The sequence below is a fragment of the Pelecanus crispus genome, chromosome 13, assembly GCF_030463565.1.
Source record: "Pelecanus crispus isolate bPelCri1 chromosome 13, bPelCri1.pri, whole genome shotgun sequence".
In the NCBI taxonomy this organism is placed as follows: Eukaryota; Metazoa; Chordata; class Aves; order Pelecaniformes; family Pelecanidae; genus Pelecanus; species Pelecanus crispus.
The window spans coordinates 7,553,368-7,581,046 of record NC_134655.1 but is presented as its reverse complement, the minus strand read 5'-3'; the positions used below and the strand labels follow the sequence as shown (position 1 = coordinate 7,581,046).

Sequence of the window (27,679 nt, the reverse complement as noted above, 5' to 3'; positions counted from 1 at the left end):
GGGTAAGGTATATTGAACTTCATACAGTAACAGAAATGAAAATGCTCTCTGGTATTTTTCTCAGAGTAGGTAGAAGATCTATCAATCTCCAAATATCCATCTGCTTGTGTAGGATTTTTCTTTTTTTTTTTTTTAACCAACAAAATTCTGTAGGCTTGTGGAGAACGTAGGAAGTAGGAAACATTTGAAGGAGAAATTGTTAGTGGAAAAACGATGCCACACATTTAGATGCCTCCAAGCTGTAAGAGAGAAAGCAAGCACCTGAGCAGTGTTAGTGGAAGACATTTACCATACCTGTTTAAAACCACCATGCACTAGGAACATTTTGCGATTACAGCGGTGCTGTGGAAGGGCAGCCTCCCTGCAGTACATGCAAGCCTCCAACAGACACCAGTTTGGAGGATCAGCACTTGCTTTGCTACAGCTATCCGTGTTTCCAAACCACCCCTCCAGAGCTCAGAAACCAAAAATTAAAACACTCCACCTCCCCTCTCCAAGTCCTCAGAGCACCTGCACCAGGAAAGGCCAGGCTGAAGATATTCCTAACAAATTCTGCTCAGATTTAGTCCAGTGGTTCCAAATGGCTGAAGAAAAACTAGGAAATGGCCCAGTTGGCCATCATCAATAACAGAAGCAAGTTCCCTGTCCAGCCCTGCCCTTTGTACTTCAATAATTGTACCAGAGCCATTAAAAAAATTACTAACTGTACTGGGAGACAAGGAATAAATCGTACAGCAGGAGAGTAGCCTCCTCTACTAGCAACGAGCCACCACCTTTGGTATTTTTATGCCGTTTCTGACACTTCTACACATTCTAATCCCGATTCAGAGTTTGCAAGGATGCTTATTTCCTTCCCCTCTAATAATCTTGTAGAAGACTTAGTAAAAAAAAAAAAAAATTCAGGAATGGAAACCACTTACAAAACTCAAGGTATTTTAATGACTGAATGACGAAGGAACTACTTATTATATTTACGTAGCAAACACGTATTTTGCTATCAAAGCACAAGCTAAAGAATTTAAGGAAGCCACAAACATTAGTAAGCCCAACATACAGAACTTTGAGTAAGAAGGCATTTTACACACAAGAGTTTATCAACACAAAACTGTTTAATATTTATTAAATGACACAAAATACCTAGATAACAGACTCACTCTCTGAAAGGACATGTATTTACATTATTTACCAACTTAAGAAAGACTCTCTGTACCCATATCAGACTTATGAAACATAAAAAAGGTTTTGCTGCTTTTTGCATCGAAGGATGCAACGGTGATACATGCCCTGTTTGCAAATCTGCATAAACTGTAACTTTTTGATGCAGTGAAAAAGCACAATTTTATATTCTGGTAGCCGAGTGAAGAGGCTTCTGAAAAGTAACAGGGTTATTTTCCTCCCCCACTCCAGACATACTCTGAAGAACTGTTATACAAAAAGTATATTACATTTTTGAATGCTGCTGTACTCTTACAATTTTAGTGTAACGTTTCAAAGAAAATATTCTTCCTACTATATGAAATCACTAAAAAAAAGTGGTATTTGAACATTTCTTTAGATGCACTTTTTTTGTTTTTTTTTAAAGAAAGCGTTAGGGCAAATGATATGTCTAGGAAAAAATGAGAAAGACTGACAAAAAAAAAAAAAGGAGACCAAAATATGAAGAACAGCTAAAGCAACTTAACAATTTGCTAGGGTTTGTTTTTTTTATTAACTATTTACTTTGGCACCTTTGTGTAAACTATAGAACAAAACAACGTTTACAACACATTTGCAATTACAGCATTTAAACAAAATGGTCACTTTTTAAACCAGCCAAGACAAAAAAATAGTCCATTTATGGGTATAAAGATTAAAAAACCTAAAATATATATTTCTAAGAATAAACTGCAATTTCTTATGAACAAGGTGCTATAAACTGCATGCAAGAGTCAAGATTAAAAATGTGTGGCCAAACAGACAAGCTGTGTTATAGCCAGATGAGTTGTGGTCCAAGCCCACTTTAATTTTTTTCTTACAGAGATATATATGGCTCAATAGGCAGGCACATGATCCCAGCAAGAAGTTGCAGAGTTGTACGGCTGGACAATAAATCTTGGCTGCAGCTTTGTCATTAACCAGGAATGAGCGAGACCTTAGCAGAAGAGATGAACAAGTTCTTGGGGAAAACCCATGAAGATACGAGAAGCCTTCTTCCCTCCCCTCTCTCGGCCTAGCCAGGGTCCTCAAAGTCCATTCTTTGGGTTGCTTTAACTAGATTGCCGCTTAGGGTCTGCCTCAGATCGTGGAAGTCTGATGATATTTGAGGACATTTTCTAGATAATATTTTCTGCATTTAAGTTACTGAAATGGATGGGATAAAAATTAAATAAACTTTGCCGGTTAGTTTGACTGAATGCAACACACTTGTCTAATGAGGGAGGATTTTACCAGAATAGGTATTTTACATGTGTAGTGGTGTTAGATTTATATGCTACAACAGACTGAATGGAACCAGTTCAATACTGATATTCTCCTGTCTCCCAAAAAGTTAAGTTTTATGCTCCTTCTCCAAAACACCTTTTTAAAAGGAATCTTTTATTGGCTAAAGATACAAAACACATACAAGAAAAAGGAACACTGAATGCAAAATACAGAAAGTTTTTTTTGGGGGGGCATTCTTTCCTCCCCAATGGATCTCTATTTGAACTAATACTTGAAGATTTGCAGGAGCAGTCTTCAAGTTTCCTACCAGATAACTCTACTGTTAGTATTTTTCTTACAGAGGCAAGGGTGGTCCTGGTTGTCTACCAGTGGTTATGCTGCAATAGTGTCAAAGGATAAGGTAGATTTTCTGCAGATCACAAAGAGCTGTATGACAGTTAGTAGAAGGTGACAGCAAGTAATTCACTAGGAGAAAAAAAACCATCTGCTTCATCTGTCAGCTGAGGACTGCATATAAAAGAGCTTGAGAGAAAACACAGCTGGAGAAATTACAGAATTAAACAGTAGATCAAAAAAGCAGTAAGGATGGGATGTGTCAGATACAAAATACGCACACACACACACACACACACACGCACACTCTCCCTCTTTCACACATGCACACCCCTGAATGTGGGATCACAGTGATAAAAGTTATAGATCGTAGAGAGCTAAGTTACACTGCCATTGAACAAAAGTAACACCTTACTTTCAAGAAACATCTGGTATTCCCCAGGACTATCAGTGCCTGAAAGAGGATGAGGTTTTTCATTGTGCTCTGCAACACAGCTGATCGTAAGTCTAAAGCCTGGCTGGGTAAGGAAGAACTGTTATGTGGAGGAGTTACCTTTTCTGCTGACACTTTTTTTTCCCATATATTCCTGGCACATGCTGCTATAGCAATAAAAAAATGCATTTTGTTGAAACAAAGCTCTACATTCAAGTGACTTATTCTCCCATGTCTTATAAAGATGCAAAGAATGCTCTCTGGTCATCTAAGAAAATATATTTTAGATGCCTTGTAGCAATACTTAACTTTCTATATGAGAGGTAGGCTTCTGGGTTCTCGGAGGCCTGCCACATCTAGGGCTGAGTTCTTAAAGCTTTAAGTTAAAGCAATCCAAAGCAGGACAGTCTTAGAAGAGCTGCCCTGTCTAAACTTTGAGGTTAGTTCAAGTTTAGAACGTTGCAAAGCAAAACAAGTATTAAAATCCATTTGTAATTTTTGTTCCTACAGCTTTACCACACGAACAGTGTGGTTTTCCACAGATACCTGTAAATAGATTCTCTTTTCTAGAGTATTGCTGCCAAGAGGTGAAGGCCTCCTACCCATGACTAGTAAAAACTGTAACTTTTTCCATTATGGCTGTTTTATGCTTATTATTCCCAAAGGTGAGCACTAAGTCTTATAGGCAAGCCATATAAATCTAATCTGAACTTGTTTTGTTGTAGCAGTTATTTAAGAATGGTGTTTGTATATACACTATATAGGCCCACACTGCAAACTTTATACATCGTTTTATATTGGTACCATTTTGTCTTAATTGCGACCAAGAATATTTTCCATTACATCAGCAATAAGCATAGCTTGGCTTATTCCCCATTTTCCCTCCCTCAAGGGAAAAATCCAAGTGTGGGCATCAACCAAACCAATGGTATGTTACTAACTGAAATGCATCCTGTACAGTAAATTAAAAGTTTGCATGCAGTTTAAGCATTTTAAAGGCTATTTTCTTATATTAATTAACCTTCTGTTTCCATTTAAAGGTGTGAAAGACATCTGTCAATATATCAAGGGACTCCTCTTCAGACCCAGAGACAAATGGAATCACAAAGACCAGGTACTTTCTTTCAGCTTCCTGCACATCTTACTAAATAACATGCAAAGAGTTCAACAGCATTCTTCTTAAAATGTAAATAGTACTCTTTAAATGGGCATGTTAACCACTGAAAGAAGTCCACTCTACTATACTTTTCCATTACACTGCTTTCATTCAATCATCGGTAGTATAAAAAGTCAATTAACGGGATCAACAGGCTAGTTTATCCACTGGCAACTGTGTATGACACCAAGTGTGCAGTAAAACAAAGGCCAACATATGTTTATGCAATATAGTTGTACTGATTCGGGTTTTCTTTATCTCTTTCCATGTAGTCCCTGTCAATTAAGGATTCTATTCTCTTCTTAAGGTCAGCAGGCTGTAAAATAAAGCAGATGTCAGCATTATTACTTTGCAGTCAACATTTCTCAGTTCTTTCTACTTAAGGCAAATATCCATACTGTTTAAGATGGCTGAGGAAACAGAAATCACAATTTAAAAAAAACCAAAAAAATCCCTTAAAGCACCAAAGCTTCTAAAGTCTGCAATGTATAATTGATTGAAGAGAAAGTTACAAAATTAGCTTGTCACCTGCAGCTAAGCACAGACTTTTTAAAGCAGGGAAAGATATTTGCTACTGTTTAAACTGAACTCTACTTTCTAGAGCTGCAATTCATGCATTAGGTACCAAAGCGTTTCTATTTCTGACTTTTACCTGGTAAAAGATGGTACAAGTTTCATTTTATCTTGATGCGAGTGAGTTTTGCAACAGTTTGGGTGCCCTATGATTTTGTTGGCTGAACGATTTTATAGAAATGCCTCTGATAAAGAATGAGGAAAAGCACTTAAATCATCTGTTATAACCCTGCAAAGCCCAACTGCAGTTTATGCAATACTTATGGGCCTGCGGGAGCTTAACATAGTAACAAAACAGAATGAGATGGCAGTACCTTCTATTTTACATTTCCATTGATAGAAACCACTGTATATTTGAATTCAAACAGATGCATTGTTGTCTATTTGAAAATCCACTTCCATTAGTACACAATAAGCAAGCTGTTCATTTTTATATTGGAGCTGTGGGCTTCTTTAGCTTTGAGACATTCACCAGTATCTAATTTTCATTCCATGTGTGCGTGTGCATTAGCCAATATAATCTGGAAAAACCACTGTACATTTGTTGGTTACTATTTTATTAAAAAGTATCAACCAAATTAAGAATCAAAACTAATTCTGCATTGCGTATCTGAACCATTTTCTCCTTGTCCCCAAGAATGCATTGCCACAACGCTGAAATGCAAGAAGAGCGTACAAGGAGAGCTAGCTTCACAGTTACTGCTAACAGACTCTGGTTCTGAAAGCCTTTGGTAATAGGTTTTATTAACTTACTAAAAGCCTGAGGTAATATTCAGATAAATGAATGTAACTGGCACTGTAAAAATTCCTGAAAGTGAGTATTTGTCCTTCCTAATAGTAAAAAGATGCATGTTTTAGACAGAAGCACTGTTTAACTGAGGACAGGCCAAGGAATACAAAAAGAAGTAATGAAGTTTTAGAAAAAGAAAAACCGGGTACTACACCTTTACTGGGAATTTAAGCTGGTTGTAGACCTCTGACACAAGCAGGTTATGACTCAGTGTCTTGCGCATCTTCATGATTCGTACAATTGCAGCGTCAATCTGGTATTGCCGGTCCTGGAATACTCTCTCTGTAGTGCTTGCCTGTTCCTCTACCTGAAGGATCCATTTAGAGAAGTTTTAAACGGAACACTAGAACTGTCAAAACAATTATTCTTCTTTGTATCTTTAAGACAATTCTCAGTGTAAGACAGTAAAATGTCTGCTGTCAAATATTTGACATAAGTCCTTTACAAATATGAAGACAGATTATTAAAAAAACCACTTGTACATGGAGTTAAAATCTTTGCACAGATTTTACATTGGATGGGTGTCAGGGAAAATTCACTATGAACTTGTTTCTATGTTCACAAACCATTCAGTAAAGCTCCAGGGAATGAACAAGGGTGAGAAGAACATTCACTAATTGCAACTTCTCTTAAACAACCTTATTTAGAGACATCTAGCACCACTGGTGTCTAAGTTAGTATGGAAGCACACATTTAAGTCTGCATTGTTAGGTATGTGCTATCATCCAAATTATACGTGTAACTTTTACAAAGATACTAGTACATACGTTACAACCAAGTTGAAAAAAGCTTGTAAATGGGCAGGCAACAAGATACTTAACCCAAGGATCTGAACCCCAGAGGATTCAAAAGAATATACCGTTTCTTTCATCTGAATTTGGTTGATCTTTATCCTGAAGAGCTTATGTCTGAAATCATCATTACATGTAAATTTATCGCCGTCTTCCACATCTTTGCCTTTGGGGCTTTTAGTCAGTACTCTGGCTTTGCCACAAGCCAGAGATTGAAGCGTCCTTCTCAGTTCTCCATCCTCTAAAGCAGAAACAAGTTGTTTAGGGCTTTTTTTAGTAAGAACACTTGGAAGCAGTCAACTGTTTTCAATACCAACCTATCCCAGTGGCTTGCTTTATCTCCTCTAAACTGAACTCCTCTCCTTCATTAAACATGAGCAGCACCAGTGTTTGGAACAAGGAGACCTGAAGTTCTTTTTTGCCCTGTCACAAGGGAAATTAACAGACATCACTAGGCTAGTTTTTGGTTTTTGTTTGTTTTTTTGTGGTTTGGGGGTGGGGTTGTGGGGAGGGAAGGAACAAATCACTCTTGTATGTCAATTATTTCACTTAAAGGATGTGATTTGGGAATATGAAAGAATAAAATTTACTGTTCACATTGTGTTTACTATGAAATGCAAAATAAACCAGAGGTCAGAAGGTTAGACTACTATATCCAGTGACAAAACTCACCCAAGATATGCATCAACTTACTCAAGACAAATCTCAAAGCATTGACTGCTTAAAATTACAATTTGAAAGACATTTAAGTAAAAGTAACACAAACATTAGTTTAAGAAGCACAGTATTAGGAACTATAGGATCTCTGAAATAACCAAGTTTGGTAATACTTCTTTTACTATTAATATTTTTCAGAAAAATAAACTGGTAAGCATTCCTATTCCATGAGAAATTTTCTTGAAATGTGTTTGTGCGCACAAAGAAATATTGAAGTGGAATAACTGGAAGCCCTTTAAGAACAGCTGTGTTCTTGTACAATCCAAAACTTTTCTTTATTTCAGCCATGAAAAGCTTACTGTAAAGATGCTTAATACTGTCAGATGAAGTAAGGTCATCTGTGGAACCTGGCCTATTTTGTTTTCCCTCCCCAGTATAAAAATTAGTGCCATTTTTAATATGGAACTAAACCCACTGGATATTTTCCCCAAGTGATAACCAACTTTTTTTTTTCCCACCAATACAGAAAACAGATGCATCTTCTTAGACCTTAATACATCTACTTCAGAAACTACCAACTCTGGAAATGATAGCAAGAGGTAAAAAGTTAAAAGTAATTGCAAAAGCAGTGCTAAGTTTTCTATCCAGCACAAAAAAAGCATCCTGATATATCCCTAAGGTACAACCCAGACTTGGAATCTGGGCAACAGGCAAAGCAACAGGAATAAGAGAAGCAATACACTCACCTCTTTAAATTCTGCTTTTAGTACACAGTGTCCTAGTGTTGACTGCCACTGAAGTTTCCTACCACTGTGTTTTCCTAAATAAAAGGTCTTGAAAATCTCCTGCAGTTTTACCATCTAAAGGAAGAAAAAACCCAAAACACTAAAACACAATTTCAACTTTAAAAGCATCCTTCCCTCCTCCACAATCAAATAAGCCTTAAATAAAGGCTCAGAGGGATGAAGGGAACTGCAAGAAAATAAACTTTATTTTAAAAAGACACTTCTGCATTTCTTTCTAGAGATTATACACATATTTAAAAACAAGCTGCAGTTGATATCCAGATGCGTTACTGATAGGCTGATACTTGGTATGATACGTCTATATGCATTACCTCTGGGGGCAAATGGACCTCCATAGGCACGTAGGTTGGCCAATAACCCATAGTCAGAATATTCACTGTTAGTTCAATGTTGCCAGGTACATTCTGATTTTGCATATACTGCAGAAACAAACAAAGTAAATTGAAATAAAGCAATGTTTATTAAACATACTTCAGGTGGAACTGAAAAGTTAGAATAGGCATTATGAGAGCACAGACAAGTGACCTTATGATGTCTTTGCTATATAAACTGTGAGTTACATAAAAGAAAATTAGGATAAGAAAAAGCACTTTTCTGAAGTTCTAAAGGAACTCCCATACAAGAAGAAAACAGCAAAAGAAGTGTTTTAGCAGGCTGATGTGAAGATGTACCTAATTATGTGTGAATGGAAGAAAGAATGTTAAAATTTGCTTGTAATCAAAACATTACAGAACCCGCCAGAACTGATGGGCAAAAACTTACAAGTCAGTCCATCAGAATATAGTGGGGTTAAAAATGCTTTATAACTGGTGTTAAGGTTTTATAAGTTTACAATTTTTCTTTTATTACTGCAGTTTTTTTGTTAAGAAGCCTCTTGTTTCAGTTCTTTTTGCTTTGTTGTTCAGGAAAACCATTAATAAATTCAGTAAAATTTTCAAAAGCACAGACAGCACAGAATTAAGAAATAGATTCTGACTGATTTTCAGTAGAGACTGTTTTCCCAGTTGGGCTTTTGTCCACTCCTTTTGAAACCAATCACCTACAAAGTCCTCTTCTCTGTAGTGAAAGAACATTACAGACAACTGGAAGAATTCAAAAGGAGTTTAACTCAATTACAATAGAAATGTTCACAACTGAAGACATCCTGCACCCTCTTGTTAGGCTTTCTGAGAATAACTCATTCAAAAAGCAAGTAAATGAAGGATCCATGGCAGGCTTTCCCACAGTACCTGTTTAAATTGTATCATTATGTCTTTTGAAAGCTCCATATCTTTAAACATTCCTTCAAGTTTGCTGGTGAAAGCAGCTCCACATTCTATGAGAGAGAAAATGTAAAGCTTAAAAATTAATCTTGTTTATTTTCAACACCATAGAGTAGTTATTCTAAATATCAGAATGTTCTTTGAAGCAAGATGACCTGTATTCAGCATATGTTCTTACATAAAGACTTGGATTCTAATTAAGATACAGAATAAGGTTATAAACAAGAAGGGAGAAAAATGTTTTAATGTGGCAGCTATTTTGCAACCCAGCTGTTTTTCCACGTGGACACGACTGTTCATCCTAGGACGCCACTGGCAACCTGTCACTCAGACAACAATTCTAATCCATATCACCTGCCTGCCAAACTGTCTCTTGATGACAGAACAAGACCAAGTTCCAAATACCTTACTCTTACCCCCCAAAGACTCCATCCCATGCAACAATGACGATCAGACTAGGAGACTGCTAGCTGGCAGCTTCACGTTTCAGACCTTATATGGAGTGAGTAACAAGCAGAAGTCATCCTCACTGAGCACATCACTGATTTATTCTGCAGGGAACCTCAACTCTATCCCACAGGCCAAGATACACCATGCACTTTAGCAGCAATAGCCAAAAACCAGGAGCTTATAATTGCAAAGCTAAAAGCAAAGTCTCCTCAAAACCCACCAGTCATTCAAGACTTGCACACGAGGTTTTTTCCCTCATGTAAAGGGGAAATACAAACAAGAATTCTGGGAAAGCCTGTTAAAACAACTATTTTTAGAAGAAAACAAGGTGATAGACAGACAGATAGATATTTACCATGTTTGAGTTTGGAAAGCATAGATTTTTCAGCATCTACTGATGCACTCTTCCCAACTAATAGTCTCTTTGCTAGATCTTTTTTATAAAAGGCCTCAAAGACATCTTTTCCTGTAAGAGATGATATTTGACAGTGATTACAAATCATTGTTTGTTTTAAACAAACATTACCTACAAGAGGCCCAATTCAAAGCTCAGTAAAGCTAACAAGGGCCTTCACATTAAGATTTCCACAGATTTTGAGTCCAGGCTTGTTATTGGCATTTTAGCACTCAAACTAGTTAAACAGCACTACACCAGCAAACTGCATCTACAGAGAATGAACACTTGAAAATGAAGACAGACTGCAAAGTACCTTTATGTTACTGATTAAACAACTGTATGCCCACAAAACCCCCAATACTTACCATATATGAATCTAAATATGATCATAATTTTATCCAGCATTTTTTCAAGTTCTTCGTCAGTAGCTTCTTTGTTGCCTGCACGAAGCTTTGAATCTACATATTTAGCTAAAAGAGTGTTGAGGAATAACAAGTTTAGCATATGCTTAGTATCACAGTGAAACAGTAATTTTTAATTTGTTAAAAAAATCTAATCTTGTGAAATCTTTTGGAAGTGTAAAGGATCCTGAAATTACCTTCAAAATCAGTTTCACCACAGCTAGCTTGATGTATTTTCATAGAGGCTATAAAGTTATAAAAACATTATAGCCTAATCTCTTTTTTCAGATAAGCAATTACTGCATCTTAACTTTATTAGCATACATAATGTTAAAAAAAAGACTTTTGCGTATGTAAAAAATCCCAGTCCATATTATGATCTCAAAGTAAAAAGTCACTATTGCTATAGATTGATATGGCTATAATAGAACCAAAAAGATCAGAAGAAAAATATGTAAACCAGTTATTTAAGTGTGTTGACTATACTGCTGAATTTCTCTAGCAGATTACTGTTTGTTTTAATTTCAAATGGTTTGGTAAGCACATTACCATTAGTGAACTAATTTAAAAAAAAGGAGGGCAGAAAGCATTACTCCACATACCTAACAGTACAACAGATTGCAAAGCAGGTATTATTCACTGTGTAGGGAAACGATTAAGGTATTCAAAAGTGTAGAGCGCCAGGCTTGTAATGCACAAATCTGTAAACAACTTCCTTTGCAAACTACAGAGGTTCTGTCCCCATAACATGAGAGGTAGAGTGCGTCCTCATCTCTCTTCGCTTTTATATATTAACACCTAGATACCTATGTGGAGCCCCTAATAGCTCCGTGCACATGTGTTGGTGGCACAGTTACGTAAGCTTCTGAAAAAGGCAAATTCTTAGCAGTATCCTCACATCTGGACACCAGTCAATTGCTGGAATGCCTAAGTTCTAATGTTCTTCACGTTTCTATAGCCTAGCTAGTGAACTGATGAACAGAGCTTGTCCTTTGTGTTTCATGCTATTCTATCGAATAATTCACTTGCATAATAAGGCACAGTAGATCCCCAGTTTGACAATGCATTGTGCATAATGTCTTAGAGCACACAGTTCCATCATATCCCATCTGTAAGCTGCATCAGCAACTCCCTCTCATCCCCCACCCAAATTCTCACATGGGAAGAAACTGAAGAAAAATACCTATGAGTTCAGCTGGCTTATTTGGTCTTTTGTTAATGAATGTTTCAAAGGCTTCTTTCATGGCATTTACAAACTTCTCATTCTTGAGAAAGCAAACATCGATAATATGGTCAACTTTGTCTTTAAAATCAAGTAGTTCTTGGACCATGGTTTTGTCTTTTTCTGGATTAATTACTATGGTGCTACCAAATGCCTGCAAAATAAAAGGTATCTTTCAATTAGCCTGAATAATGAATTTAAATGACAAGGCTTCTAAAAGCCTAAGTTGTATTTGTAATGTCTTGTTTCTGGTATTCATATTACTTCCACTAACAACAGAAGTAATAGCATTATGAAGTATTACTATTTAATCATTCCTAGACCTTGTATTTTGATTCAAAAATCAATCTATGAATAAGTGAACAGATTCACAACTTTTGTCTGAAGAAATAAACTTCAGCATGACAAAATTAACACACCCTCTTTAAACATCTGTATCCTCAGGTTTTACACAGGTAAAGCTCCCACTGGACTCAATTTTATTTAACAGTACTTCTATGCCATTACAAAGCCTTCCTTTGCAACAACCATACTTTGTGTCGACATTTTCACTGATTAATAAGATGAAACATCTTAAGTGATATTCACGTGCTTTTTGAACTTCAGTTGGTTGGTAACTTAAGCTACCACTCATTCTGACAAGAAATTTTAGCAGGGAGAAGACAGAAATGTTCTGCCCTTACCAAAATGTCTACTGGACAAATATAGTTGTCCTCCACAACTAACTATAGGCAAGATAAAAACTCCAAATATATTTGGAGTTCAATAATTCAACTGAATGTTGAATATTTTCTTTGATAGGGCTACAACAGTTACTGTACTTTTCCTTGTACAGTTTCAAAAGCTGCCCGTTAAGTATATGTTCACAAGCAAGTAGTCTCTAATTCTTAGAAAAATGCAATAGTTTATAGAGATGACTCAAATATCTGCGTATAAACCCCATAGATACAATAGTGGTATCTGTTCCAAAGTTCTAGAAACAGCACCTTTATGTACTCAATCCAGTGTTGCAAGAGAACCTGTACTCCGCCTCTCACACGACTGAACAACTGATACAGAAGAGACAGGTCTTGAATTCGGTTTTCATCAAGAAGGTGGTTTAAACCTGTAAATGAGAGAATTTCAACAGAAATTAAAACCAAAAGTAAAATGCAGCATATTATTACAGTAAGGGACCTGTTCAAAGCTAGTATTTTTTATCAAGCAATTAGTGGTGTTTTGGGGTTTTTTTAGCAGCTACCTAATTTAGCAATGAAACACAGAACAGCTACCTGAACTGGCTCAAACCTTAAAAAACCTTCTTATTGCACTGGCTATCTTAGGCTACATGGACTTTACATAATATACTTATCACAACACCTTTGTGTACTTCTGCTTTACTATTCCCTAAAGATTTGAAAAGTTTATGCTTTACTGATCTGCAGGAAAGGTTCCTTGGCAAGACAGAGTTCCAAGTCTCAATTCCAGCTGTAAAATAAATTTTACAGATGTTTGAAGGCAAGCAGCTTCAAGAAATATCTTCACCTTTCACTTTTTAACTTTTTGGCAGACAAGGCCTGATGCTCCACAGCAAGGTTCTAAGAAAGTAGATGGGTAAATACTGCAAACTTCATACTTGTCTCAATAAAGAGTCTGTTACAGACATGCAGGAAGATGCTCACAAACCTGTTTCATCCAGAATCTGGCTAGTAAGGACTTGATAATTTTCTTTTATTATTCAACTCTTGCTGCACCCATACCTATTTCCAGACTATCCCTCAGGGCAACAGAGGGTCACCTGACTCCACAGAGATCACTGCAGAACTGAGGCAACGTACTTCATTACTCAAATTGTACTGAATTTTTAAAACAAGCTGCTTTTTGTGAGCTGCGAGTAATCAAAGTTTTCCCTTTCTGGTACAGCCATAATTCAAAGGCTACTCTTTTCCCTCCGAGTCTTCAAAATGCTATTTAACACACTCAACTCAAGAATCCCCTATTCTAGTTTTCCTTTTGCTTTGCTGCGTACCTGAAGATGGCATTGTGTCTCCTTACCTCTACCAAGGAGAATGGTACTTGCCCTCTTGCAAAATGGTCAATGCTATTCCATGAACTGAGTAGCAAAGGGCATTAAAGAATGATGTAGCTTGCATCCTCCCCCAGCACCTGAATCTGTCACTTTCATTTTCAGCACAGGAACTGAAACCCCGAAGCAGTAATTAGAAACATTTCTATAAAGAAGAAAGATTACCTTTCTGAAGAATGGCTGTTAAATGTTCACCTAGAAGTTGCTTTTCTACAGTAGCAATTAGTGGCTTCCTATAGAAAAAACGTTTAGAATTACTTTTCCTTTTTCCATTATTGACAGTTCTAAATCCTTTTTTGAGATTATGTTAACTACGCTTGCCACTGGGAGTGCTCTAGCTATCTGTGGCCAAGGACCTAAAATGATTATACACACATTTATCCTTTTTCCTCCCCAGTAAGCAATCTTTTTTTTCTGTTTGCTGACTGAGAATTTAATTCACACAATAAGCCTATTGTACATGACTTCTATGCAGCTGGACAATGATTCCATCAGTGAAGAAACTGGGCAACAGTTTGTCAAAAAATATACCTTCACTTGCTTTGTGGGAGGAGATTGATGTCTTGGGAGACAAACCAAGGAGAAGAAAATATACACCTCACGAGTCCAGAAGTATTAAAACAAAATAGGGAGTTGGCCACTAATAATGGTGTGGAAGAAGGAAGCCACTAAAGCTAAATGTTTTTAACAGCTGAAGGAGGAAGGAAATAAAAATGCATGACAGTAGCAATAAAACACCTTCCTCTCAGAGAGCTCCTCTGTACTTGCTCTTTACGAAGGTGCTACCACTTCCTCAAAGAGTTTTGTTACATTAGCGACCTACATTTTCTCTCAGACACAACAGCTGTGGCTTTTGTTAGGAGAACATTTCTCCTGTCCTACCAGTCATGACCTCCACCTGACTGTATTTGAGGAAATCCTGCCTCTAAGTAGAAAAGATTTAGGAGTGACATTAGTCAGTAATTTCCCAGACTCCATAAAGAATATGCAAATATTCTTATGTAAATATTCAGAGCCTTTAGCTTAAGAATTCTCTATCCTGGGTCCTATCTTTTTCAGGTAGGACAGCCGATTAATTGCATTTCAGCAAGAGACATTTGGACTGGAGGTGGCAGCCTATTGTCTCTGACCAAATGCCCAGTATTTGTGTGAAAATAACTAGTGGCTTAAAAGAAAAGGATATCAGCTGTGTGAGCCAAGATAGTGCTTCACTGTAAACAAGGAACTGTGGGAAGTGAGAAGCATTTGATGGTCAGTCAATAACTGAAATAAATTGTAGCTATTAGATAGTCCTCAACAGAAGAAGAGCCAAACAGCTAACAATACCAAGCAAAAAGAGACTGCACTTACTGTGTGCTCTGATCTAAATAAGTGATTATCCTGTCTGCTTCTTCTTCCAAGCGCTTGTTGACATGGTGAAGATATTCTGGAACCTGAAAATGCCAGAGTAGTTTTGTATGTTTTAAAAAAATCAAGAGGAAAAAAAAGACAATACTGGTCTGAGAGCACCAGCATCTCCAGTTTTAAGCAGAAATCATTAGCACTGTGACTGAAGGCAACTGCATGTGAATTTGCTTTTTCAGAGTACTATAAAACATAAAGGTCACATTACTGCCCTGTACACTGGCTAAGGCAGCGGAATATTTCCTCTCCCTGACAAATGCTTCATCGTTAAGCATAACAAATATTGTTAAACATTCAAAATACCTCTCGTTCCTGCATAAGCCTCTGTCCCTCTGCTGCATACAGACGGTTAGTCTCTTCCAAGAATCTATGTTCGAAAGAGTCTTGATAAATCTAGGAAAACAACATAACAGCAGTCCAGGGTAAAGCTTACAGAGCACTAAATAAGAACCCAAGCTGTTTATTGGTTTAAGGGCAAACCAACTTTACTCACCTGCAAGTCAGAAAGCATGCTTAGAAGGCTTCGCAGTAAACTCCTATCTATAGCCTCACCATTTCTTTCCCTCTCGATCAGCAGAAGAATACCATCAATAGTTTTGTTCTGAACCTTCTGATCACTGATTATATGAGTTCTGAACAATTCTAGCCCCATATCCCTAGAAAGAAAATAAAGACTGTTCAACAAATTGCTAAGAATTAACCCCAAATATTGTCTATTAATAAAATTTGATCTAGATCAGAGAGGCCAATACTAGCATTCTTTAAATTCCTCAATCCTTTGCCCCCAAATCACTCAAGATGAACAAACACTAAAATAAACCACAACAAAGCATCAACAGTAAGCTACAAATTTTAAAGACCAAAGTGCATACCTTTTCCTAAATAACCACCTAACTTCTGCAGTGTCTTTATTTTTCACTTGGTTGGCAGGATGATGGAAACTGAATGAACAGCAGCTTTCACGAGAAAAGGATAATGTCATCCTGGGTCCCACTTCCATGGTTAAGCTGTTGGACAATATTCTTTTTTGTCTGTCACTTTCTAATCTCTAATTCTTACGCAGAGCTTAGAAGAACTCAGTGATGTGAAAGACAAGGATCTCTGCTCTGAGCATCCCAGTTAAAACCTTCCATGAATTTGAAACTGTGGGTCTGGACACTTTTAGGAAAAGCCAGGCCCTCCATCCACCACTCCTTCAATCTCTGGCAAAGTAATTCAGGTAGTGCCAAAGGCTCTGTAGGGCATTTGCTAATTATTAAAATATTGGGGGTGGAAGTGTTTGAAATCCAAAAGAGGGTAAACTTGCTTTTATTTTAGGCAACTTTTTCCTTCAGAAATACTTACAGAACTTTGAATACTCTGCATGTTAAAGCCAGTAACTGGGCAACCCAAGCCCTCACACTTCAGTTATTGAACAGGCCCTTTCCTTTTAGTGTGCAAACTGGAGGTTGATACCTACTTAGCTGAAATTTGCTATCACAGCTATTCTAGTAGAATCCTGTAATTCATGGCAAAAATTAAACGTGAAATCTCCCTTTGCAACAAGCATATATGCATTCACCATCTAATTTACAGGTCACTATGAAGTTCATAAAAGAAAACCCTGAAAATCAGCAAGATATATGTGATAATTTAAATGTATCCCCCCCAATAATTTTATTCTTTGTGCCCTTACCAAATAGACGGCAGCATTGAATTCTGAAGTACGTAAGTTCGATCCAAGAACAAAAAGATACTTCTAATCATAATCTGTTATGAGAAGGAATAAAAAAGCCACAATCATTTTACTCTTCAAATTGAAGAGCAACACAAATTATGTTCAACAACAACAACAACAAAAAAATCCCATTGACAGGTTTCAGGTAGTACTTTCTAAGACAATGTTGATTTGTTTAAAATATTCTGCCAGTCTCAGTGAAATGATCAATGTGGTATTTAGCATCTTTCTGTATAAAAGAATAAGTCCTTTTATAATAGGTATAAAAGGAGAACGGTTTGCATAGAAACAACAGTTAGGAGTTGGGTGTGTGTAGGGGTGTGCATGTGTGCCCAAGATCAGACCAATGTGTCAACAAAAACACTACAGACAAGTATTTTCAAGGCTTGATTTGTAACAAACTAGATACAGTTGTGTTTCATGAAGAAGCCTTATACAAATTTAAGACAACATTTCAGAAGCACAGCATGTTTATAAAGGAATAAAGTTAAACAAAACATAGGCTGACTAGGGAGCTGGTTTTCTTTAGAAAGATAAAAAACTTACCATTTGTCTGCAGTGATCTTGCCAACATTTGTCTATTTTCTTTAGAAAAAGGACACTATCCAATGAATCCATGAAGAAATCATTAAGAAAATTACAATTAATAGGTAGTGTTAGCAATAAGATGAACTGACATTATTATTTAAGGACACTTAGAGAGCACAACACTCACCTACTCCCAAAGAGAACCAGTTAACTTCTTGCAACATGTTTATTTTTATTTTTAATGAGGATCTTTGTGTTAATAATGAGAAATCAAAACTATTTGAACAATTAAAAAAAAAGTATCTAAATACCTCTGAATGTTTTATCCAGTCCCCCATCCCTGGGGAGCGGAACAAACATACATATCCCCACTCCTTAAAACCCAACAATCTACAATACATGTAAGAGCCCACCACTACACAGATACTATAATTTCAGCTCATGTTAAGAGAGAACCTTAAGAGATTTTTGAATTTTGTTATTGAAATTTAACTTGTATTCAGTTCACTGCATAGCTCTGGTACTAGTTAATATCCACTTAACAGGATCTCGATCTGATGCAACTCAAAACTTTGAAAATAAAACATTTTGATCCTCAGAACCACTAACATTGTATGCTGCCAGACCACTAGCACTTTTCAAAAAGAAAACAGGAACTACTTGTCAGAAGACTTTTCCGTTTACCTGAGCATGGCAAGATCAGCACATAAAAAAGCCTGAAGCGATACAGCCAATATAGCCTTTTTAAGCCTCGTGATAAGTCTAATATGAGCTTTTGTAAGATGTCAAAGTGTTTCAGAAGTACCAGTGAAACTTTCTCAAAAACTTTTCACATGGTTACAGACATAAAGAAACTAGTAGTGTTCTCTGAGGTCTCATAAAAAAAATGAAAACAGACCCAATTATGCAAAAACTAGGAATTCAGATTACCACGGCCTACTGTTACGAACTATTCAAAGAAATCCATCACCACATACTGGCAGGTAAAAACGTTTTGGCTTGTCAACAGGTAAGAAAAGGATATTCTCTGAATTGGTGAATTTGTGCTTTAATGTGGTCTTCACAGATCTGTCTCAATTGTTTGTACAAGTTTGCAGAAATCTTGTAGGAGCAGAGATTTTCGACAGCCTGAAGTAAAGAGAAACAGATACTAAGAAATCTGTTTATATTCTTTTATGCAGTTTTACAAGGAAAGGAGGAAAAAAAAAACCCAAACCAACCATGGAATTCTTCTGCTTCTCACTCAAAAATGACCAGCTTTTAAATGTAACATAGTTAACAGCTGCATGCAAAACACCAGAGAGAGACATGGCACTATATCTGGCACTGTAATGGTAACAAGAGACAAAGGAAGGCCATGCCCCAAACAGCTTACAGTTTACTAATAATTTCAGTTGGAGTACCGGTATCTCATAAGGAACTGCAGGACTTGCATCTCTAAGAACAAGGATGTTAGTTTAATATGTTCCAGCAGCTTGCTGGGTTTCATACTTCAAAGCAGACACTTAAGGTCTTAATTTTATTAACTGCTGTGCTCTGCAAGTCACACTGATATTAGCAGAAAAGCACTGGTACTGTTATTTCCTTTTGCAACCCTTTCCTTGATTAAGCTTCCCTCATCCCCAAAAGTACATACATAGATATATATATATTAAAAAAAAGTAGATCTCCATCCATCAACCCCTTGCCTGATAAGTTTAATTATAATCCTGAACAATTTTTAGTAGTATGACTACATTCCAGATATTTACAGTGACAAATCTCAGATTTCTAGATTATAATCAAGTATTAAAAGAATTGTCGCTATGCATCAAAGCAAGAAGCAAAAAGAAGTTTAATGGGGACATGTCTTGGAGATTGATCAAGCAAATCAGCATTCTTAAGCCCATAAGCATAACTCAAGACTTTTCCAAAATTTATACCAATTACCCAGATTTGGAAAGGAACTGAGCAACTTTAACTCTTTGTGGATTGGTAAAAGACACAATATGTGATTATTCTGTAAAACATCTGTAGAAGCTAGAGAGGAGAGGCATACACGATTTTCAACTAATAGCTCTTGATTTTATTTATTTTTTTAATTGAAAATACTTCAGTTGCCCATACAACCAACTCACAGGAAAAAAAGGACTGGAAGATCAAGTTTGTTCCCCAGCAACCTCAGGCAACCATGCAGGGATGACATAGTTCAGAATTACACAGAGCACGTCTACTCCATTACACTGAAGTCCCCCAGAATATTTCCCAACAGTCCAAATAGAAGCCACCAGCAAACAGTAAGCAGCCACCACTAAAAGCACAGCAACAATCAAAATAGCTAAACAAGGAGTTTCTCAGTTTATCCTAGAATATCAACAGTAATAATTTTCAGTATCAACAGTAAACAACTTCTACAGCAAGTGTACTACAGCTAATACTGGCTCTAGGACATAGAGGAATTATAAAACTAAAACCCACCAGAAAAACCAAAACCCCACAAACCCACCTCACACAACAGTAACAACAAAAGAAAACCAAACCTGCATAAGCTTACCGTCAGAAACAAACAGGTATAGCGAGTGAGTGTGCCAATTAAGACTAAAGTAGGTCTGAATGATGATTATTAGGAAAGCCAGAATTATCACTTAAGTGTACATACCTTAGTATTTGGAAATAGCAACAAATTCAACTCCAAACCTTCATGCTTAAGAAACCCCAAACAAATACAATGACGTGATATGAAAACATATTCAACAGCTCACTGTTCAGAGTAGGTTATGGACACTGCTCAACTCTATTCTGCTATTGTACCCACAGGGTCAGGCTCTAAATGAAACACCAGCAAAACAGGAAATAACTGCTACTTTGATTTCAGAAGAAAAAGGGGATGGAAAACACTAAACTTGAAGAACCTGGTTAGACCTTCAGCAAGTGCAATAAATGGGTTTCTTCTTTTCCCCCCACTTACTTTGGAGAAGCCAACTGAGCACTGGGAAGATGAATGTTTTAGACAGAACTTGCTAGTCACCTGCATAACTACAGTTAGTCTTACTTCTACCTACCAGCCTAAGACACCAGCAGCCATTTTGCTGTACTTCTAGTCAGTTCATCCATATTAACTACCAACATTTTCATAACTGCTGTCAGAACAAGTACTATTTAACCATGCTGCTCCAAATCATTGAAAGAATTAGCCTCTGCACTGTAGACAAACGCATACCATTAACTCTTAGTGAAGTAAGTTAACATGTATTAATATACACTTACTTTTACATAGTGTTCATCTAAAGCTGCGCTGCTGCATTTGTGCATCAGAAATTCCAAAGCGTTAAACACATGCCTGCTAGTATTCAGTGTTTGAACATCAAGTGCTAAACTTCTGCATCTTCATTGATAACATCCATAGAAATGTTTTAATTTTAATTTGTGAATTCTGCTCAAGTGAACTTTCTAAGCACACGAATACAAACCCTTTTACTAAGATTTGCTCTGTGGAGCATACCACCACTACTGCAATATTATGCTTTGCAAGTTTAATTACTGGTGTTATACAACAATAATTGTAATGTATCAAAAATTCTCAACAACTTTAGGGGCACTAGTTCACAAAATTATCTTATTCTGAATTAGTGGAATAAAGCCTTCAGATCAGGGAATCTGTGCCCCAAAGAGGGTCAGAAGGCAGACAGTCATATTTCCTTTGTGTAATATATATTCTGCTTTTTGTTGGATGCTTTGGGTTTGGTTTTTTTTTTTTTTTTTAAATTGCAGCATCCACACCTGGGTTTGTGTGCTGGGGAAAAGTAGGAAAAAGAACTGAACACAGCTCTGATGAGAGAAAATTGGAACTTTCCAGAAGTACTTAACTCTGTGATTAATTAAAAAAAAAATTAACTAAGGATCTGGTACCAAAGATCTAGACCTCTATTTTCTGGTACTAATCTAAGGAAAATTGTTCTACTAAATAAGCTTTCAATTCTGTAGCACTTTAGCTACTCAAAGATGTGTATCATTTCTCTTGCTGGGGAGGAACAAAGCAAGTACACATCTAGCTGTCCCACAAAGAAATAAAGCCTCAGAATGTTTGCTCAGGGGGATTTTCCAACACAGACGAGAGTTAAACCAACCTCAAGAAGTTTAACTCCATTAAAAAAAAGAAGTGTCTTATTTTGAGGTGTGCAGAACTTTTGCAGACTCTTTTGCAGTTCCCCTCTATGCTTGGATAATGGTGTCTGCCAAGGCATATTTGGCATCAGATCCATTTACCAAGCAGCTGTTCAGAAACGACGTTAGTTTAGTTAGCATTTAAAAACACTAGTGATTCCTATTACTATTTTTAAATCAAGACATTTATTTTTAGATTTATAAAAAAGGGAAACATTTCATATTTGATTGCACTATTTCATTGAAAAGTATCTAAGTTATTACAATGTTAAAACTGAGATTTAAAAGAAGAAAGCGTTATTTTTGGTTTTCTGAGCACAAGCAACATTAAATTAAGCCTGGGGTAAAAGTGAGCAGAAATTTCAAGTGATAACTGTGAAACAGAAGCAATGCTTTCAACAGAACTTCGTATTTTTAAACAATTTTGGATATCCTTCCAGTATTTAATTAACAGTAATTTGCTCTGTTGTTCAGTCTAAAGTAATTGACAATACCAGCCAATACAATGGATTGTGATTTGTTGCTAGTTTCACCAAGTTTTGCAAAAGTAACAACACTATTGTTACTTTAACAATACTATGTATTATCTTGACAAACTGTTAAAAAAGCTATTTTTAATTGAACATTATAAAAGATTACAATGAGCTTAAAAATGCACTGGACTGAGGAACCTGGCCCATGAAGCTCTTGGTTCTATGAGGAACGACAATTTATCCTTCCCTGTCCCCAAACCTTGTGCAAACAGGATTTTTTGCCCCAACTTTTCACAGAAATCAGTCATATCCAAATGCAACTTTTATTGAAAAAAGGAGGGCAGGGGAAGTAGAGACACTAAAGACAGATGGACAGAAGGCTATATGCACACGCAGGAACAAATCAAACAACTAGCCAGGTAACAAAGGCTTTTAAAGTAGAGTAAAACGCGTGCATGCTTCTTAGTATCTAGCTAAAGCAGTACTGTTGCTAGGCTGCTAAAACCACAAGTACCACGATGTCAGTAGGGAAAAGGTGAGGAGGGGGAGAAGTCTCCCTAACACATTCATCTGAAAAAGCAGAAGTGGAGCTTACAAAAAAAGTTAGGAAACGCAGTTCAAATCTGATCACTTCCTAAAACATTTAGGGCAAAACAATCAGAGCTGCTGCTGGGAATATATTTTGATTCTCAGTTATTAGAATAGACAGAATGCTGAATGATAAAAAATTACAATCAAACCAAAATAATACAATTCATGAAGAAAAATGGTATTCTATTTACGCTTAAGAAGTCAAATAAAAAGTTTCTGTTTTTAAATGATTTATGATCCTCAATCATGAACAGATACTGTCTTCAGAGAAAGGATTATATTTTAATATAAATCGTCTTTTTCTTACCTAAACACCAACGTTTTAGGATTTCACATTTCTCCTTTAGCAGCTACACACCATAAACCCCAAAACAGTAAAGGGAATACAGCTCCTTGCCTTATTTAATTCTTGTCAACTGTTGCAAGGGAAACCATACCTTGGATTACGTTGTTGCAAGTAAAAAAATTTCTGAGTTCAATATTAGGTCTTGTGACATTTTTATTGATGATTTTAAAATTTGAGAAACTATTCAATGAAAAGTTTTTCAATGACAAAAGCAGCTATCAAGCAAAATGTCATATTCTTACCACTGTATCAAAAGTGTTTTAAGCAAAAAAAAAAAAAATAAAAAAAAATAAAAAAAAAATCCAACAACAAACCAAAAAACCTTTACTCCATTGCTTTTACTTGAAGGACTTACCTGATAGAGCTCCTCTAAATTGTACTTAATTGAAGTACTGTTCTGGATAGCTTCTACAGCTTCTTTCAGTTTTTGCCAGGTTTCATCTGTGTAGTTTTCAGGCAATTTGGGTTTATCTTTAAAAGAAATTATATAGAGTTTGATAAAGTATTTAGAAAGAGCAGAACATTTTAACTTTTACAGAAATGAAAAATGTAGCTTTGAAAGGAAAGAGGTATGGGCTGATGCTCTAGGTTTTAATTTATACTTACATGAAAAGAAAGCATTAGTGTAAAAGCAGTATCTTATTTACATGTGAAATAGTAGCGCATTGTAAAAATTCAGCATTGCTCTTCACATACACATCACAGCATCTGTAGCCCAAACAGTATGTGTGATTTATAAAAATCACAATACCATGCCTGAGCAGCTCAAGACAGGATAAAAGGCTAAAAACCAGCAAGAATGGTCTACATTTTCATTATGCTCTTTTTCACTACCAGGACAGCACAGCTAAATGGAAGTGAACATAAAAGCCGAAAATGATGGACTACAAGGTACAGAGTTGCGCATAGCTTATTTTTTTAATTTACTCCTCGTTAATTCTACTCTGTATTAACAGTTGGAAAGAAACACTCAAGAAACATGCATGGAAATACTGTAATTATAATACAGGCTTTATTATTGCAGGGAAAACCTTCCTATTTTAAAAGTAATCCATTTACATCTCTCTTTGGCTTGGCCAGTGGATATCTGTTAGAGTTAAGCCCTCTTTTAATGTTGAAATACCTCAAGCTTTGCAGATTTGACTATTTCCATTATTTTTTTTCAGCCTCTCTTCTGCAGATGCCCCTGCTATGCAGCATCTTTGACAAGACTAAAGCATTTACAACAGGCTAGGAGAGAGTCCCCAAGTCACATCCTCAGAATACCATGACTATTTTAAAATTCTGTGTGTTCTAATAACTAGTCGAAATGACCGTTTTTGTTCTAATAAGCACATTCCCAAATGGAGAAGGAAGGAGGAGAAAATTCAGGGAGGAAGTCACATGCTCAACCATGCCACCAACAGGTGAAACTGGCCCAAAGTTTATTAAAACCAATGTTTACATACCTAAAGGTAAAAACCCAAATGTTATTTTAAATTTATGGTTTCTCTGCAAATAACAGAGAGAAGTAATTTTTTTGTCCTCCCAAGTATCTCCCTACAATATTCCAACATTAGCTGTATTATAAGAATCTGGAGTGACAGCTAACTACAAGTGAGACTTGCCTATTTTCACTAGCAACCAATGAGTATGCTACTCAGCAGTAAATACCAAGATTCTGGATTTTAGGAAGTTATTTAAGTTGCAAAGGAAGTTATTGCTATCACACTAAGATAAAGACAATAATCTTAAGATTATTATTCAATTTAGCATCTGAGAGTAAATAAAAAGCAAAGCTGGCAGATTCCTGAGACATCATTTTTAGGCAAGCGATTCAAATACCAATTCATAAGCAATGATGATTGCAGCACCATGCAATCCATGACATTTAACAAATATTTTAAACATGAAAAGTTGACTTCCCTTAAAGATAACAGTGTAGAAGCAACAGAAGAGTGGCATTTATTTCTCACTATCATGCATCGTAAGTATAAATTTTAAAATAATCAGTCAAATTAAATTATGACGACATGATAGGTGGAGATTTATTATAATGGACATTTTTGAGAATGAGGAGGACCTGAAAGCAAAAAGTTACACTGTGATCATGAATTGTTGTAAAACACTACAGTGGCTGAAATAATCCTAATCTTTACCTTCTACGATATCTCTGTAGAACATTTGTATCAATTATGTGTTTAGAAATTAATTTTAACATCGGTAATATCTTTTACCCCCACCCCAACCCCAAACACATGGGGTAAAAGAAAAACAACCCAAGAAAGCAAGCTATCAGACTATTTTAGAAGATAGCAAGAGGCAGAAAATAAGAAAAGCCCACGTTTTCCCCATCTTTATAGGGAAAAAACCAAAAGACGACAGAAGTTTAGCTAAGCTTTCTGCCTAAACCTACTTGTATTTTTGTTTACTAGAAAATGAAGCAGCATCACAGCAGAAAAGTTTAATTTCTCTGCTTCAGCTGGTCTCTAGAAACAATACTCGAGAACCTCAAAAACATCTTTTGAGAGAATTTATAAAATAATGTAAGCTTGTAAAATGAGAGTATGTTAAGACAGAGAAGACATTAAAGAGTTAAATAATAAATATTATAGCAAGGATATTGCAAGGAAAGCACTCAGCAAAAATCTGAACTACCTACTTTAAAGGCAAGTGTGGAAACCAGAAAGGAAATCCGCCATAATAGCCTGATAATCACCTTAGTTTCAACATTTAAAACTAAGCACAGGCAGATTAACCTATAAACAGACAACATGGATAGACAAGACATATATGCTCAGGCCCAATTTAAAAAAAAAATGCATTCTGTGCAAAGACTTACCATAAACTGGGCTAAAAAATATACTAAACCCTGAACCGGGATTACTAGGAAAGAGAGATCAATTGTTAAAAGTTTGAAGAAAGGCGATTTACACACTTATGTAGTAAAACCTTTCCTCCAACACAGAAGCTAAGGCCTTCTCAACAAACAGTGAAAGGAGTCTGAAAAACAATCCCAAGCAGCGAAGTGATGTAGCTCAGTATGCGTACATGACTGGGCAAGTATGCATCATAAAACATTATTTGCCCTTTACATAAGTAAAAGCATTTCCTGTAAAACCTGGAGCTATTTGAAAGCCAACCGGTTTTCATGTTGAAAACAAAACACAAATTTGAGCGTCAGCTCCCCATAGGTTGTGACAAATTATGGCCTGTTACCTTTAAAGTTCTTGATCACTAATTTCTTAGCGGAGCCAGGTTTACTGTTGGCGAAACTGGAAACAGTAGAGGAGGCAGCTTTGGTCAGGCCATTTGCATGGTGCCCCACAGCGACTGATGAAATTAAAAGGCTTTTATTTTTGAGCTGTTGTTGGTGCTGCTGTTGAGAAGAGGCAGCAGGAGAGGAGGAGGAAGAAGACTCTTCAGCCATCTTCACATCGAGTCCAATAAAATCCACGGAGTCCTCAAAGCGCAGCTTCTTCTGGAGGTGATGGTTAGAGGAGGCAACCCCTGAGGAGGAGCACGAGGAGGTGGTGATGACGGAGGAAGATGACGAGGAGGTGTTTTTGGAAGGAGAAGAGGCGCAGGAAGAAATGGAATCAAATTCTTCTCTTTCAGAATTGCTGTTGCTGCTGTTATTTAACTTTCTCTTCTTGCAGGAGGAGCTGCTGCTGGTGTTACCATCAGTGGCAGGTCTGACCTCCTGGGCTGCAGCTGGGGGGTTGGGGGAAGAGAAACCTGTGGGAAACATGAACACACAGAAGTGAACAGGCTGAGGGGCATCAAATCCTTGTGGTGTGACAAAGAGAGAGAGAGAGAGATTGTTTTAGAGTCAGTCTCTGTTTGGTGTCTCTCGGGGGGTGTCTTTCAACTCTTCTCTCTCATCAGTGGAGTCCTTCCGTATTCCCTCTCCTTCGCTTTCTTCTTTCTCAGAGGAATCACCGTATCGCCTCTCTTCCCCTTTTCTTTATTACTTTGTTTCTTCTCGTAGTTTGTCTCTGCTTTCCTGCTTTTACTTCTTTCTCAGCGGAGCGTCTCCGTTCCTGCCTCTCGCCACCCACTAGTTTCTTTCAATTCTTCTCTCCAACACCAGTATCTCCCCACGGCTGCCCGCTCCCCCAGCTTTTCTGTCCGCTCCCCGCCTGCTCCGGCCGCCTCGTCTCCGCCGAGCAGCAGCGGGGAAGGCTGAGCGCGGCTCCCTCACGCCTCGGCTCCAGCCCCTCGCCCCACACGCCTCCCGCTCCCTCGCCGCCGCCCGGCCCGCTCTCCCCCCGCGGCCCGCTCTCCTCGGGCTCCCGCCTCCCCCCTCTCTGCCTCCTGCTCGCGCTTCCCGAGGGGGGACGGCCCGGCCCGGGGCTTGTTATTGTCAATACACGGCAGAGAGGGAGTCTAAAGATGGCGGCACATCCGGTCGCCGTGCATGCTGGGGCGCGGCCGCCCGGAAGCGCGGCCGGGCAGCCCGGCTCGGCCGCGGGCCCCACCTCCGGCCCGGCGGCCCTGCCCGCACGCCCTGCTCCCGCCGGCGCCCCCCGCTCCTTTCCGCTGCCCTCTGACCTACCGGAAGTGATCATCGTTGCCGGGCCGCTCGTAACGGGGCGCCCTCGTTACCCCCTCGCGCGCCGGCGCAGGGGCGCGTCGTGCGGGAAGGGGGCGTGGCCGCCGCCCTCCGCGTGGCGGGAGCGCGGAGGGGGCGGGGCGGGGGGGGCGCCGGGCTTGGCCCTCGCCGCGCCCCGTACCGGGG

At 37.7% G+C, this 27,679-nt stretch overlaps 1 protein-coding gene across 1 annotated transcript; it reads right to left on the bottom strand.

Moving 5' to 3' along the window:
• Nucleotides 1-1,090: 1,090 nt before the first annotated feature.
• Nucleotides 1,091-27,527, bottom strand: CUL4B (cullin 4B). The gene is made up of 21 exons (XM_075720619.1): nt 27,497-27,527; nt 26,158-26,676; nt 23,315-23,430; nt 18,431-18,534; nt 17,425-17,494; nt 16,837-16,910; nt 15,655-15,817; nt 15,465-15,554; nt 15,108-15,190; nt 13,923-13,990; nt 12,679-12,797; nt 11,654-11,846; nt 10,435-10,539; nt 10,028-10,138; nt 9,190-9,275; nt 8,272-8,379; nt 7,901-8,014; nt 6,815-6,920; nt 6,566-6,738; nt 5,861-6,013; nt 1,091-4,659 (listed from the first exon to the last, which is right to left on the bottom strand). The coding sequence occupies exons 1-21, from the start codon at nt 27,507-27,509 to the stop codon at nt 4,564-4,566; spliced, it is 2,664 nt and encodes an 887-aa protein (XP_075576734.1). The 5' UTR covers nt 27,510-27,527; the 3' UTR covers nt 1,091-4,563.
• Nucleotides 27,528-27,679: the final 152 nt, after the last annotated feature.